The sequence below is a fragment of the Corvus hawaiiensis genome, chromosome 8, assembly GCF_020740725.1.
Source record: "Corvus hawaiiensis isolate bCorHaw1 chromosome 8, bCorHaw1.pri.cur, whole genome shotgun sequence".
Lineage (NCBI taxonomy): Eukaryota > Metazoa > Chordata > Aves > Passeriformes > Corvidae > Corvus > Corvus hawaiiensis.
In genome coordinates this window covers 37,966,544-37,980,299 of record NC_063220.1, presented here as the reverse complement: position 1 = coordinate 37,980,299, position 13,756 = coordinate 37,966,544, and the positions used below count along the sequence as shown (strand labels likewise).

Genomic DNA, 13,756 nt, shown 5'->3' with positions numbered 1-13,756 from the left:
CGCATGCGCACTCCCCAGAGCGGCGCCGGGCAGAGCGCCCCGCGCATGCGCAGCGCCCCGCTCCCGCGCGATGCTGCCGCTGCCGCCGCGGCTTCAGCTCCTGCTCCGTGAGGGGCTCCCTCAGGATCCCCCTCAGGATCCCCCGTCCCAGCACCGCCCCCAGCGCCCTCAGCCCACGCCGCCCTTCACCTTCGCCCCCCGCCGCCTCCGCCTCGGCCCCCAACACCCGCTCTTCGAGGTGAGGCGGCCCCGCGCCCGGCGAGCCCCGCGGGGCTGTGTGGGGGCCGCTCCCAGCGCGGCTTCCCCCGGAGCAGAAGGGTTTGCGCTGTGTTATGCAGCCCTGCCCGCCCGCCCACAGCCGCTCTCTGCTCCTCTCTAGGATGGGGACGTGCACAGGCACCTCTACCTGCAGGGCGTCCTCACCAGCCTCGAGGAGGTGGCCGAGAGACCCAAGTAAGTGAGGCAGTCTCGTCGCCATAGCTGCGGGCGAGCTCTGAGTCCGTCTGTCATGGAATCGAGGAATGGTTTGGGTTGGAAGGGTCCTTAAAGATCATGTCATTCCACCCCCCTGCCATGGGCAGGGACATCTTCTGCTATCCCAGGTTGCTCCAAGCCCCGTCCGACCTGGCCTTGGACACTGCCAGGGATGGGGCAGCCTCAGCTTCTCTGGGCTGCTGCAGCTGCCACAGCTCCAACCGGGAGGGCTCTGCCTGGGGGAGGATCTTGGTCTTGCTCTTGTGTTTAAAATCCAGGAAGTACTTTTGAGTGTTGTGTGAGGTTCACCTATGGATGCCGCTTAAAAAAGCATTGGCACAGTGTTGTCATCCACAACTGCAACTTTTAGGTCAAACAGCTGATTTATTACCTTGCTGCTTGTTTATTCTTCTTCAAAGCACCATTTAACAGGAGGATGATCTAGATGATCCTGAAGCCATAATGGCCAATAAGTTTCTGATGGCAAGTAAGTTTCCAATTGCCAGCACCATAATGATCTTCATTCCATTGCACCTGGCATTTAATTTTAAGTATTAGTCACAAAAAAAATGCCACAAGTACTGTGGCTGCAGGTGTGGGTCTAGTGGAAGGTGTCCCTGCCCATGGCAAGGGGTTGGAATCAGAGGAGCTTTGTGGTCCCATCCAACCCAACCCATCCTGGGATTCTGTGATAAAGTCATGTAGAGGGGACATTTGCAGCTGAAATTAAGGCTCTAATTTAGCTTAAGGCGTGGATGTTCTGATTTCCCCACAGGGTGTCTGAGTTCAGCTGCCACATCTCCGGGTGCAGCCAGGTGTTTGACACGTTGGAGAGCTACGAGCACCACTACAACACCCTGCACAGGAACGTCTGCTCCTTCTGCAAGCGCTCCTTTCCCTCGGGGAATCTCTTGGATATCCACATCTTGGAGTGGCACGACTCCCTCTTCCAGATAATGGCCGAGAAGCAAAATATGGTGAGCTGCCATGCCCAGCCCTTGCCTCGTGGTTGGTGTGCACTTGTTTTTTCCAGTGATGTCTTTTTTTCTTTCTCCTCCCTGCCTTTCAGTACCAGTGTCTGGTGGAAGGCTGCACGGAGAAGTTCAAGAGCAGCAAGGACAGGAAGGATCACTTGGTGACCGTGCACCTTTATCCTGCTGACTTTCGCTTCGACAGGCCCAAGAAGGTGAAAAGGTAACTGCAGAACTTTCCTCCCATCCTGCAAGGAAAGCGTGAGGGAATTGGGATTGTTCAGCCTGGAGAAGAGAAGCTCTGGGGTCACCCAGCTGTGGCCTTCCAGTGCCTAAAGGGGCCGACAAGAAGGATGGAGAGAGACTCTTTACAAGGGACGGAGTGCCAGGACAAGGGGGAATGGCTTCCCACTGCCAGAGAGCAGGGATAGATGGGATATTGGGAAGGAATCCATCCCAGTTGGACTTGTTTCCTCATGAACTACCTTTGATTTCCTTGGCTCTGGGCTCACGTGGCAGCTGCTGAGCCAGGATGTAAAATTTTGTCTCTGCAGTGGCTCCAAGCACACGAGCTCTCCTGCAGAGCAGGGCGCCAGCGTGCCCATGGATGTGAGCGTGGAGATGGCAGAGCAATTCCAAGTGAATCCCATGGAAACAGGGCCTGAGGAGAACATGGAGATCTCTCAGCCTGCAGCCAGCCCTGGCCCCTCGCTGCCAGAGAAACGGCTCTACAAATCCAGGTCTGTACCTTGGCCTCCACGGGCACAAGGGGCTGGGACCGCTCCATCTGATCAGCCCTGTGCAGCATCACTTGGGGCGTTCCTGTGCTGAAGACAAAGCAGCCAGGAATCCCACGTGTGCTTCCAAAGCCATTTTTGAAAGAGCAAAGTGTAAGGAAGGGCAGAACGTGGGTATGCCGTGGAAGCTGTGTTTGTCTGCCCACCTGATCTCTTCCCAGAGCGTTGCAGGACGCTGCTTCTGCTCTCCTGCTCCTCATAATAAACCACTGCAACTGCCCAAGTGGTACATTTGGTAACACTTAACACCTGGTTGTAAAGAGGGGAGAGGCCTCCAGAATGGGAATGTGCAGAATACACAGGAAATTCAAACAGTATTTCACCCATTTCTTAAATTATTTGGTGATTTACAGGTCCTGCTCCTCCCATACCTTGCTCTTTCCTCTGGAAGCTTAAACTCTGGGAGATTAAACTGCCACACAGAGCATAAAGCATCCCAGTGAGCCTGTGAGGGGTGGGCTGTTAACATGGATTAAAGCCTGTCTCCCTTTCCAGGATCCCATCCACAATTTGCTTTGGACAAGGTGCCACCCGAGGATTTAAAGGACCAAGGAAGAAAGTCTGAAGGTCAGTGCAGCAGATTTGTGCAAGATGAGCAGGCGTGGAGCCAGTGCCACCAGGGATACTTCCCACTCCATGGAATAAACCACCCAAACCACTTAAAGCTCTGCCAGCATTTGGGTTCCTGATGTCAAACAGAACCGGTACCAGCTGAGTTAAGAATCCTCAAGATTTTAGGAAGGGGAACCCAGAATGTGTGCTGAAGTGTTAAGGAGACTGTTCTGCAGCTGAGACTGCACAGGACTGGGTGTTTTATTTTTTGCCTCTTGGGGAAAAAAATAGATTCAAGAAGTTATGAGATGACAACATGACTGTATGGAAGCTGGAATCACTTGAGAAAAGAAAATGGGGGGAAAAAAACCCATTGGTCCTTAGTTCTGGCTTTTTCCATCTCGCTGAAGTCCCCTCTGCACCCCGGCACCTGCTGTCAAAGGTTTGTCTGGGCCAGGAGCATTCCCACAGGGGGGTAAAATAAAGTGACTTCCAACCAGGTGAAAAAATAAAAGGAATTTTTACGGAATTGCTCTGCAGAGAATTTAAGTGCTGTTTTGAAGCCCAGGCAGAGTCAGATGTGCGGAATGAACCTCCCTCCCTTTGCTGCAAATGCTGCCCGAATCAGGTGGGGATGGAGGTTGTTCTCCCTGTTGCCTTTCCCTTCCTTTGTAATCTCATCCTCCTGGGAAAAACTGGAAGCACTGAGCCACTGGCCTTGGGGTCCTGGTGAACCCTGACACTCAAAAATTGTGCACAAGACGTAAAAAGAGGTTTCTGGAACAATGTTCATCCAAGAAGCTTAGGACCTATAATTGCAGATTTTCCCTTCCCCCTCTCTGTGAGGAATAGAGGATCAAAGGGGCTTTGAAAAATCCTTGCAAATGGGAGCAGGGAATGATGTTTACGGAGATGTAGGAGATTTCCCGGTGAGTTTTAAAAAGCTTCTCTCTGTTTAAAACTCAGCCAGCTTGTCCAGCCCTAATCCCTGCTCTGTGGGCTCTGGAGAGTGCTGTCTCCAGCAGGCAACCCCCGCAGCCAGGATCCCACATCTGCCCAGAGTCATCTCTCAGCGGGGTCTAAAAATCACTTCCCAACACTAAAGCCCCTGATGAGGCTTTTTCCCTGCACTGGCATACCTGGGAATAGGAAGCGGCTCCACGGTGCTGGAGATGCCTGCAGGCTTTGGCATGTGATGGTACAAAGGTCAGGCAGCAGTCAGTCTGCTCTCCCTTATGTGTTCAGGTCCACGAGTTGTGACCTGGGAATTCCCTTTCCCCAGAGTCCAGGGTCCCTGAGTGCCTGCCCTTGCAACTGGGAAACAAATTGAAGTTACAGTTACAGCCTCAGGGCTCGTGACTGGCTCTCTTCTGGGCCACCAGCTTTTCCCAGACTCCATGGGCAACAAAGTATCTCCCAGATGGCCAGTGGCTGTCAAAAATCCTTATTTCAAGTCAAAACTTGAATTTGCCCTTTTTCTTAACACACTCTGCCATGATCCACACACAGAAACAGGGTAACCTATGACATACGACAGGGAGAGGCTTTGGGTTCACACAGGCCTCCAGATCTCCAGGGGAGAAACAGTGTATTGGGAAGTAGTGGGGGCACTGAAAGTCCCCAAATCACCCGTGTCACTCCTGTTGCAGGAGAGGTGAAGGCATCCATGTGGATCCCACGATGCCAGGCGTGGAGGAGAACAAAGGGAAGGGCCACAGTTGAGCCAGGAGTGCCTTGACCCCACAGCAGGAATGAGACAGCGGAGAAGGCAGAGTGCAGCCCCTGCCCAGGCAAGAGGGAGCAGCTCCACCTTTTCTGCGACATCTGGGACTCCCCACCCTCACAGAAGCTGCTGGAGCTTTTGGGGAGCAGTGTCAGGAGTGCATCCCCTTTCCCGAGACTGTGGGTCAGCAGGACACCGACCTGCCTGCCCTGGGGAACCCGTGGGTGCACGGCAATGTGCCATCACCCTGAGCAGCAGGACCTGCATCCACCCAGGGCCCGAGGGACGCGTGGGATGGGCCGCACCGGGACCTGGATCCACCCAGTGCCACCAGGGACGCGTGGGCCAGGCTGCCACGGGGCCGGGCAAAGTGCGGGGCAGGTGTGGCAAGAGGCAGCCATGGACAGGTAGGTCCCTGCCAGCTCTGGTGGGCACGAGCGGTGGGCAGGGTGGGTGCTGGGGGTCAGGGACGAGCTGTGGGCACAGGAACGGCTCATTGTGCCACCATGTCTCTGCCATGTCTTCTCCAGCCCGAGGGCCATGGGGCTCTGCAGCACCACCGTCCTGCTGGGCACTGCCCTCCTCCTGCTGGCCCCCGGCAGCACCCAGGTGAGCCCCCCTCCTCAACCTGCCCTCCTGCTGCCCCCTCTGATGAGGGGACCCAAGTGTGACCAGCAGCACCCCCTGTCTCCCCACAGGCTCTAAGCAGCTCCAGGTGGAAGGACCTGGCCATGGAGCAGGATTTGGCTGAGGAAATGTAAGAGGCGCTCGCATCTGGCTCGTAAAAACCAATAAAGCAGCACCCCAAAATGGGAAGTGTTTCAGGGGGGAATGAATTCCCCTTGTTGCTTTGTGCCCCCCAAAATTAAGGGGCTCCCAGCTCCATCTCTTCTCCCCTTCCCTCAAATTATCCAAAATCCTTGGGCATCAAACTCCAGCTGATTTCTCTATCCCTTCTGTGGAACAAATAGTTAAATTAGCCCCTTTGCTCCCTGAGGTCCCAACTGCTGCTTCCTGTGGTGTGGGGAATCTCCCCAGGGTCCCTGCACTCCGGTGGGGTGGGATTCCCCTGGGGAATCCTGGGTGGTATTTGGCAACCTTTCCTTGCTGATTTTGCTCCCCTCTTCCAGCATCCTGGGCGTAGGAGCCATTGGGACACCGGAGGAGGGTGACCCAGGTATAAAGGTCTTCTCCAGCAGTGCCTGGGCTCAGAGGGGCCCACCCCAAGTCCAGGCAGGACCAGAAGAGGATCGTGACCACCTCCACCACCCCCAAGATGATACCAGGGAGGCAAATGCCCGTGTGCCATTCTGGATGCTGTCCCTGGAGGTGCAGAATGGCCCCGAGGAGGATCGTGACCACCTCTACCACCCCCAGGATGATGCCAGGGAGGCTGACACCCACAGGCCACTCCGGATGCTGTCCCTGGAGGTGCAGAACGGGCCAGAGGAGGACCGTGACCACATCTACCACAGCTGAAAGGAGATGTGCTCAGGCCGTGAAATGAGGGGTGGGAGCTAGCCCTGGGGCTTCCTGGGGGAATTTGCCCCTCCCTACCCAGCCTTGAGCCTCACCAATAAACCCACTCCCCTCTCCACATCCTGACGGGCCCTCATTGCTGCCAGAAACCTGCTGCTAAGTGCAGGGCCTCCAAACCTGCAGGACCCCCCTGAGGATTACTCCAAGATGCCAGGCAGGATGAGGATGATGCCCTGGGACAGGAGACTCAGCCCATCATCCCGGCCTCAGTTCAGCCCACGTGAGGCTGAGGCCAGGCAAACTCAGTGCATTGGTGCCACAGACTGTCCCCTTCCTGGGGACCACATGGACCTGTGCTCCACAAGGCTGCTTTTGCCCAGCCCAGAGTCGGAGAGCAGCGTGACGGAGCACGGGCGGTCTCAGTGAACCCCAGCATTTCCCAGCTAAGGCAGGACCTCGCAGCAAGGACGCCCCATCTCCCGGCAGCACCTAGAAAACCCTTTAATAGCGAAGGCAGAGGTGGTCCCCACTGCTGGCTGTCACCCCGAGCAAGTATCGCTCGCCGACGGGTCCCAGTCCCCTCTGCGGGGTAAGGCAGGGGGTGGACGGGCTGCAGGTGGCCGTGGGGACCTGCACCACCCCAGGGACCTGCACCTCCCGGGCTCAGCTGTCGGTGAAGTTGGCCTTGCGCTTCTCCACGAACGCCGTCATGCCCTCCTTGCGGTCGCTCTGGGACAAGCAGAGAGGTGAGGTTTGGGGGGGCTGCAGCAGCCCTGTTATCCCTCATGCCATGGGGCTGATCCCCCTACTCACGGTGGCAAAGGTGGCATAAAAGAGGCGCTTCTCTGTCCTGTTCCCCTCCGTCAGTGTAGTTTCAAAGGCTGAAAGCAAGGGAGAAGTTGGGGAGACCCCTCTGCCTAGCCTCACAGTCCCCCAAGGGGGTTCCCAGTTGGCCCCCAGCCCCTACCAGCATTGACTGACTCCTTTGCCATGGCGGCCACCAGCTTGGAGTTGCTGGCGATCTTCTCAGCGCAGGCAATGGCTGCGTCCAGCAGCTTCTCCACAGGGTAGACCTTGCTGACCAGACCTAGGATGGGCAGTGGGAAGTGGGGGGATGGCTCCTCACCAGATCCCTGCGGTGCCAGGGCTGCCCTATGTCCCTACCTGCCTCCTTTGCCTCCTTCGCCGAAATCCGGTCCCCGGTGAGGACCATCTCCATTGCCAGCGACTTCCCCACTGCCCTGGTCAGCCTCTGTGTCCCGCCGGCGCCTGGGGCATTTAGGGAAGGGAAAGGTTCAGAGAGGGATACCTGGGTGTCCCCACCCCAGCCAGGATGGCAGCCCCTGGCAGGTGCCTGCTGCTCACCTGGGATGGTTCCCAGCAGGATTTCGGGTTGCCCGAACTGCGCCTTCTCCCCGGCGTAGATGATGTCGCACATCATGGCCAGCTCGCACCCGCCTCCCAGCTGGGACAGGGGAGGCAGAGATGGGTCGGGGGTGCCAGGGTGGGGGCAGGGGGTGCAGGGAGACGTGGGGGACACTCACGGCGTAGCCATTGACGGCAGCAATGATGGGTTTGCGGACAATGGAGACCTTGTCCCACCCGGCAAGGAAGCCGCTGTTGTAGCACTCCTGGAAGGTTTTATTCTGCATCTCCTTGATGTCCGCGCCAGCTGCAAAGGGAAGTGCAGTGGGACACCAATCCCCTCCAAAGCTTTGGGGGGAGGAGAGGCCCCTGTCCTACCTGCGAAGGCTTTCTGGCTGCCGGTGAGGACGATGGCTCCCACCTCCGGGTCACTCTCCATGGCCTCCAGCGCCCGCCGCAGCTCTGCCATGAGCCCCTCGCAGAGCGCATTGAGCGCCTGCGGCCGGTTCAGCTGGATCAGCCCCACGTTCTTCTGTGCCCCCGTCTTCTGTACCAGCAGGTACTGGAACGCAGCCCCTGCCCGCCGCACCAGCACCGGCCCATTAGCTCACCGGCTGCCGGGCACGGGGCACACCCCCGGACACCCTCGGCAACACCTGGCCACCGTCACTGCGTGCTATTTAAAGGCGACCTTGATGCCAGCGGTCACCGGGAGCCGGCGGGACGTCAGCGGGGGCTTGGCTCAAAGGAGCTCCCGGTGCCACCCTGGCCCGCGAAGTTGCAGCCCCGTGACCACCCTGTGCTGGGACACTGTGCGTGGTCCAGGCACCCGGTGCTGGGATCTGGTGCACGGACCAGGGACCCCGGTGCCCGGTGCTGGGCCGCAGTGCCGGTGCCCTGGTATGCGGCGCCACTGCCCACACATGGCGCAGGCCCCGGTGCCCGGTGATGGGCTCTCGGGCGCAGCTCAGGAACCACGTGGAACTCGCTGGGCACATGCCCGGTGCTGGGACCGTACCTTGTGCTGGGTCCCGGTGCCCGGTGCCGTGGCCCTGGTGCACAGCCCAGGGACTCCGTGCGCGGCGCTGGGACCGTACGTGGAGCAGGGACGTGGTGCCCGGTGCCATGGCCTGGTGCGCAGCCCAGGGACCACGTGCAGGTCGCTGGGCACACGCCCGCCCGAGTATACGACCGTGCCCGGAGCAGGGACGCGGTGCCCGGCGCTGAGCGCCGGGCGGGGCCAAGCCCACCCCCCCGGTGCCCCCCCCGGTGCTCACCGGCGCTGCAGCCCCGTGCGCCGCGGGGGGCGCGGAGCGGCGGCGGGAGGCGCGCTCGGGGCAGCGCGGCGGCGGCGGCGGCGGCGGCGGCGGGGCGGAGGAGCGCGCGCAGCGGGGCGGCCATGGCGGAGCGCGGCGCGGCCCCGCCCCTCCCGCCGCCGCCCATTGGCGCGGGCGGCCCCGCCCCGCCGCGCGCCCTCCCCATTGGCCGAGGCGGGCCCGGGGGCGGGGCCGGGACCCCCGGGCCGTGGGAGGGGGCGCGGGCCCGAACCCCCGCCCCGAACGGGGGTCCCGCCGTGCTGCGCCGCGGGGCGCGGGCGGGGCCGGGCCGGCGGGATCTGGGCTGTTCAGAGGCGTCGCGGGGAACGGGAGGGGAAGGGGAAAGGAGGGGGGATTCCCCCGCCGCCCCCCGCGCGGGGAGTGGGGGGGAGTGCGGGGGGCGCGGCGGGAGCGCGGCAGCGGGAGCGCGGCCAGGGAGGAGCGGCGAGGAGCGGAACGAGCCGGCGGCATCCCCGGGCCCGGTGAGCCCCGCGGGAGGGGAGGGGGTGCGAGTGTGTGCCCCGCGGCCGGGTGTGTGCGAAGGCAGGGGAACGCGCGGGTGCGAGCGTGTGCGGGAGCCTCATCCACAGGGGCGTGCGGGAGCATCACCCACAGGATTCTGCGGAGCGCGCGTGTGCGAGTGTGTGCGGGAGCATCATCCACAGGGGCGTGCGGGAGCGTGCGTGTGCGAGAGCATCATCCACAGGGGTGGGGGGAGCGCGTTTATGCAACGCGCGGGCTGCTGCGTGTGCGGTGACACACGCGTGCGCGGCCCCAGCACACGCGCAAGCGGGACACGTCGGTGCGCGGTCCCCCGCCCGCGGCCGGGCGCGGCTGAGCGGCGGGGCTCTCCCTTCCTCCCTGCGGCAGGTGCGGGATGCGGCGGAGCGCGGCGGCGTGCTGGGCGCTGGTGCTGCTGGCCGCCACCTTCTGCGACACGGTGGCCGGCAAGGGTGGGCGCGGCGGCGCCCGGGGGGCGGCCCGCGGCGCGGCGCGGGGGGCGGCCCGCAGCCGGCCGAGGGCGGCCGTGCCCCGGTACGGCTCTGCCGGGGCGGCCCTGCGCGTGGCGGGGGCGGCGGCGGCGGGAGCGGCGGCCGGCGTGGCGGCGGGGGCGGCCCTGCGCCGGGCCCGGCTGTCCGGAGAGCTGCAAGCGGGAGACGGCGTCGAGTACCGCGACGGCAACTGGACGGCGGCCGCCAGCGCCTGGACCTCCGCCGCGCCGGCCGGGACCCCGTCGGGCCGGGCCCTGCCCTGGCTCTGCCCGCTGGCCGCCCTCCTCCGCCGCTGATGGATTTAGGGGGACCTGACTGTGTCCGGTGCACCCACGATGCCGCGAGGACCGGCCGCCCCCCCCGGGGCTGAGCCCCACGCCTCGGGCGAGCAGCGGCTCCCGGGGCAATGGCCACCCACCGCCGGCGGGGCAGGACCCCCGCGGAAGACCCTCCACCACCACCCCTCCACACCGAGCCAGGCCCCGCCGGCTCTGACGGGCACCCTTCTGCACCGCGCCCCTGTCCGTGGCCTCGCCGTGTCCGGAGGCCGAGGAGGCGGCAATAAAGCTGGGCGAAAGAGCAGGTGTGGCTGGATGCGGGGCGAGGGGCGGGACCCTGGGATGGCCAGCGCCCGGCCCCTGCCCACGCAGGCTTTATTTCGGGATGGAGGCTCCAGAGCAGGCCAAGACCGCAGCGAGGAAACAGCTCCCTGGCGGTTTCCAGGTCCCAGCCGGAGGCACCAGCCCTGCCCCAGGCTCCCAGGGGCGGGTACAGCTCTCCATGGGAGCATCACAACAGCAACACCACGGGGCATCCTCTCCCTCCGGCCCCTTGCCCAAAACCGGGAGCAGCTCTGGCAGAGCTGCTTCAATCACACACCACAGCTCCCTGCTGAGGTGTCCCCAGTCCACATGGCTGCAGGCAGTGCCTGTCCAGTGACAGGTCTCAGTCCAGTGTCACCCTGCCCAGGCGTCCTGCTCGGAAGTCCCGCAGGAACTCGTAGGCAGCAGCTGGGTAGTTGAGCATCATCATGTTTACGTTCCCTGGAGATGGCAATGGATACAGGAGCATCAGCGCAGCCTGGACCTGGCCTGGGATGCCCAAAATCCCAGCCCTGCACCCCAGATCTCCCCAAGCACCCACCTGTGCCTGTCAGCACCTTCACCTTCTGCGTGCGGCCCTGGGTGAGGGCCACGTGCTTGAGCAGGGGCTCGACGTGGTCGCAGGCCTGGCCCAGCCCGTAGCGCTGCATGTACCTGCCGGAGGGGAAGGCTCATCGGGGATGCTGGCACCGCTTCCCCCCAGAATGCCCTGGGAATGGCATCTCCATCACCCTCTGGGACCCCTCCCTGCTTCCCCGCCAGCTCACCCGAACTGCTGCTGCTTGTTTAGGGTGTACAGGAGGTAGTCAGCCATGACGTCCTCCCCCACCAGGTGGTCACGGATGGCTCCTGGAAGAGAGGGTCAAGCCCCAGCTTCCCTAAGCCCTGCTGAGCCCTGGCCAACCCTCCTTCCATCCCCTCACACCCAGGGGTTGTGAGCAGCAGTGTCACCCCAGCCTTGGGTACTGAGCCCTGAGGCCACGTTGTGGGATCCCCCCCCCCGGCCACAGCCTCCACCTCACCACACAGCGCCAGCTTCATGCCTGTCTCCACATCGCCCAGCTTGGGGGGCAGCACGCCAGGGGTGTCCACCAGGTACATGAGGGGCTTCTCACAGACCTGGCACGGGGAAGGCAGGGCTGGTAATTAGCACCACACGGCTAGCAAGCAAGGCACTGAGCTTGAGTTAAGGTCTTGCTGGAAAGGGGACCTGAGCAACCCTCTGAGATGTGCTCTGTGAGCCTGGAAGTCTCCTGGGCGCAGGAGGCAGAGCCCACCCATGGGGATGGTACCTGGATCCTGGACAGCACTGCCTTGGTGATTCCTGGCTCGCCCCCCACCGCAGTGGCCTTGCCTGGGGGGACAGACAGTCATGGACACACGTGACACCGTGCCCACCTCCTCCCCGAGCCCTGGCACCACGCAGAAATACCCTTCTTGAGGTGCAGCCTCCGCAGGGAGTTGATGAGCGAGGACTTGCCCGCGTTGGGCACGCCGATCACCAGGATGTTGTGCTCGGAGCTCTGGAAGCCAGGGAGACATGGGCAAGGAGCAGCTGGTTACCAACCACCCACCCCTGGAGCAACAGGCAGCTGCCACAGGGAAATATCCCAGTGTTTGCTGGCACTCCTGGCACATGTGGGAGCAGCCTTGTCCCTTGGCTGGAGAGGGAGGTGACCCTCCCCCTGCTCTGCACTGGGGCAGCCTCACCTCGAGCATCGGGGGCAGTTTCGGGGCACCACAATATAAAAGAGATCGAAAGCTGTCAGAGAGTGTCCAAAGGAGGGACATGGGGATGGGGAAGGGTCTGGAGGAGCAGCTGGGGGCACTGGGTTTGTTCAGCTGGAGCACACCGAGGTCAGACCTCACCGGGGCTGCAGCTCCCATCTCTGCTCCCTGGGACAGGGACAGCACGCAGGGAGCGGCTGGAGCTGGGCCAGGGCAGGCTCAGGCTGAGATCAGGGAAAGGTGCTTCCCCCAGAGGGTGCTGGGCACTGCCCAGGCTCCCCAGGGAATGGGCACAGCCCCGAGGCTGCCAGAGCTCCAGGAGCGTTTGGACAGCGCTGCCAGGGATGCCCAGGCTGGGGTTGTTGGGGTGTCCATGATCCCTGGGGGTCCCTTCCAACCCAGGATATTCTGTGCATGTGTCTCACCTCGGCCCTGTGGTAGCGTGGGCTCTCGGCCACCAGCCTGGCAACCATGGGGACAACCTGCAGAGGAATGGGGACAGGGCTGTCACTGTGTGCCCAGGCTGGCAGCAGCCACTCGCTTGGTGACACTGCGCCAGGGGGATGTGCACAACGGGGGCTGAGCAGAGGACTTGGGACAGCTGGAAAGGGAGCAGCCAGCTGGAGCACTGAGGGCTCTCCATGGGGCTGGGAGCTCGCCAGGGAGCGGGGCTGGGCTGCTGCCCCACTACCTTCTTGACGTTGACATCACGCTGGCAGTCAGTGAAGACCACGTGCGAGCATCCCTGCTGCCTCAGCTGCTCCAAGACTGCCTGGAGGGGACGGGAAGAGGCACTGCTCTCACCTGCCTGGGACACCACCGCTGCCCCCGCCCGGCCCTGCCCCGGCGCTCACCGGCTGCCGGCGGGGATCCGCCAGATCCATCTTGTTCAGCACCAGGACGTGAGGACGGATGCCCAGCGCCTCCTGCAGCGCGGGGTTACGGCCCGACAGCGGGATGTGGCTGCGCTAAGGAAGCACGTACCGGGAGATGGGCGGGATGGGGGAGGAGAGGAGGTGGTCAGGGGCAAGGGTGGTCTGGAGAGACAAGGGAGAGGCTTCTTCGGCAGGTGTGGAGGATATTCGAGCGTCGTGCACCTCCACGAGGCAGTCGGCGCGGCGCAGCGCCAGGCGCATCTGCCGCAGGCCTGCCGCACACAGCGCAGCGCGGGGTGAGCGCGCAGCGGGCTCTCCGCGGGAGAACTCCACCCGCCGCGCTGCCGCCGCTCACCTTTCGCCATGTGCCGCGGGAACCACGAGGCCACATCGCGGCCGCCGAACTCGAAGCGCTCCCGGAACCCTCCCGGGACCGTCCCCGCCGCCCGCAGCGCTGCCCACACCCGCATGGCTCCGGCGCGACTTCAGCGCGTCACTTCCGGCGCGACCGGAAGCGGCGGCACTCACAGCAATGGCGGAGCCGCTGCCGCCGTCACCGGAGCCTCCGGTGGGCTCGGCCGCAGCTCCCGGCGGCGCGGGGGGTACCAGGGCCAGCGGGGGGCCCTCTGGGCCCCCCGCTGGCCCTGGCACCCCCCGCGCCGCCGGCTCTGAGTCTCAACCCGCTCCTCCATCCGCCCCGCAACCCCCCCCTCGGCCAGGCCCGACGCAGGACCCGCTGGACGACCCCCGCTACACCATCTCCAGCACCAACTGGTATTAAATGAACACCGCGACCCTCTGGAGCCACCCCCGCCGCATCCACCCTGCCACGGAGAGGAAGAAGCCGCCGGCGCGGAGGTTTCTCAATAAAGGAGACCGAAG

At 63.1% G+C, this 13,756-nt stretch overlaps 4 protein-coding genes across 5 annotated transcripts; 2 read left to right on the top strand and 2 right to left on the bottom strand.

Annotated features, from left to right (window-relative positions):
- The first annotated feature begins 46 nt into the window (after window positions 1–46).
- Window positions 47–6,372, top strand: ZNF511 (zinc finger protein 511). Its single transcript, XM_048312145.1, has 9 exons — window positions 47–238; window positions 380–453; window positions 1,250–1,451; window positions 1,544–1,668; window positions 2,000–2,185; window positions 2,738–2,801; window positions 4,956–5,126; window positions 5,216–5,274; window positions 5,648–6,372. The coding sequence occupies exons 1-9, from the start codon at window positions 71–73 to the stop codon at window positions 5,994–5,996; spliced, it is 1,398 nt and encodes a 465-aa protein (XP_048168102.1). The 5' UTR covers window positions 47–70; the 3' UTR covers window positions 5,997–6,372.
- A 101-nt stretch (window positions 6,373–6,473) lies between these two features.
- On the bottom strand, window positions 6,474–8,762 carry ECHS1 (enoyl-CoA hydratase, short chain 1). The gene is made up of 8 exons (XM_048311057.1): window positions 8,639–8,762; window positions 7,740–7,937; window positions 7,541–7,668; window positions 7,362–7,461; window positions 7,161–7,265; window positions 6,964–7,083; window positions 6,810–6,877; window positions 6,474–6,725 (listed from the first exon to the last, which is right to left on the bottom strand). Exons 1-8 carry the CDS (start codon window positions 8,760–8,762, stop codon window positions 6,660–6,662), a joined length of 909 nt encoding a protein of 302 aa, XP_048167014.1. The 3' UTR covers window positions 6,474–6,659.
- A 122-nt stretch (window positions 8,763–8,884) lies between these two features.
- SPRN (shadow of prion protein) lies at window positions 8,885–10,247 on the top strand. Its single transcript, XM_048311058.1, has 2 exons — window positions 8,885–9,159; window positions 9,548–10,247. Exon 2 carries the CDS (start codon window positions 9,555–9,557, stop codon window positions 9,963–9,965), a length of 411 nt encoding a protein of 136 aa, XP_048167015.1. The 5' UTR covers window positions 8,885–9,159; window positions 9,548–9,554; the 3' UTR covers window positions 9,966–10,247.
- Window positions 10,248–10,253: 6 nt separating this feature from the next.
- On the bottom strand, window positions 10,254–13,755 carry MTG1 (mitochondrial ribosome associated GTPase 1). 2 transcript variants are annotated; one of them, XM_048311055.1, is made up of 12 exons: window positions 13,526–13,755; window positions 13,230–13,458; window positions 13,082–13,146; window positions 12,854–12,958; window positions 12,691–12,771; window positions 12,425–12,481; window positions 11,704–11,794; window positions 11,564–11,625; window positions 11,294–11,390; window positions 11,039–11,120; window positions 10,813–10,925; window positions 10,254–10,712 (listed from the first exon to the last, which is right to left on the bottom strand). In XM_048311055.1, the coding sequence occupies exons 2-12, from the start codon at window positions 13,342–13,344 to the stop codon at window positions 10,615–10,617; spliced, it is 966 nt and encodes a 321-aa protein (XP_048167012.1). In that variant the 5' UTR covers window positions 13,345–13,458; window positions 13,526–13,755; the 3' UTR covers window positions 10,254–10,614. The 2 variants fall into 2 exon arrangements, with proteins under 2 accessions (XP_048167012.1, XP_048167013.1); XM_048311056.1 differs by lacking the exons at window positions 13,082–13,146; window positions 13,526–13,755 and having other exon boundaries at window positions 12,854–12,967; window positions 13,230–13,364.
- Window position 13,756: the final 1 nt, after the last annotated feature.

What these genes read in the sequence shown, in the direction of transcription:
- ECHS1 (XM_048311057.1), bottom strand. Translation starts at nt 8,762, where the DNA reads ATGGCCGCCCCGCTGCGCGCGCTCCTCCGCCCCGCCGCCGCCGCCGCC. An exon ending in AAAGGAGTCAGTCAATGCTG is followed by an intron (nt 6,878 to 6,963) that starts GTAGGGGCTGGG and finishes CCTTGCTTTCAG; the next exon opens with CCTTTGAAACTACACTGACG. An exon ending in TTTATGCCACCTTTGCCACC is followed by an intron (nt 6,726 to 6,809) that starts GTGAGTAGGGGG and finishes TGCTTGTCCCAG; the next exon opens with AGCGACCGCAAGGAGGGCAT.
- ZNF511 (XM_048312145.1), top strand. Translation starts at nt 71, where the DNA reads ATGCTGCCGCTGCCGCCGCGGCTTCAGCTCCTGCTCCGTGAGGGGCTC. An exon ending in TTAAAGGACCAAGGAAGAAA is followed by an intron (nt 2,802 to 4,955) that starts GTCTGAAGGTCA and finishes GGTGGGCACGAG; the next exon opens with CGGTGGGCAGGGTGGGTGCT. An exon ending in TGGCCCCCGGCAGCACCCAG is followed by an intron (nt 5,127 to 5,215) that starts GTGAGCCCCCCT and finishes GTCTCCCCACAG; the next exon opens with GCTCTAAGCAGCTCCAGGTG.
- SPRN (XM_048311058.1), top strand. Translation starts at nt 9,555, where the DNA reads ATGCGGCGGAGCGCGGCGGCGTGCTGGGCGCTGGTGCTGCTGGCCGCC.
- MTG1 (XM_048311055.1), bottom strand. Translation starts at nt 13,344, where the DNA reads ATGCGGGTGTGGGCAGCGCTGCGGGCGGCGGGGACGGTCCCGGGAGGG. An exon ending in CGGATCCCCGCCGGCAGCCG is followed by an intron (nt 12,772 to 12,853) that starts GTGAGCGCCGGG and finishes CGTCCCCTCCAG; the next exon opens with GCAGTCTTGGAGCAGCTGAG. An exon ending in GTGATGTCAACGTCAAGAAG is followed by an intron (nt 12,482 to 12,690) that starts GTAGTGGGGCAG and finishes ATTCCTCTGCAG; the next exon opens with GTTGTCCCCATGGTTGCCAG.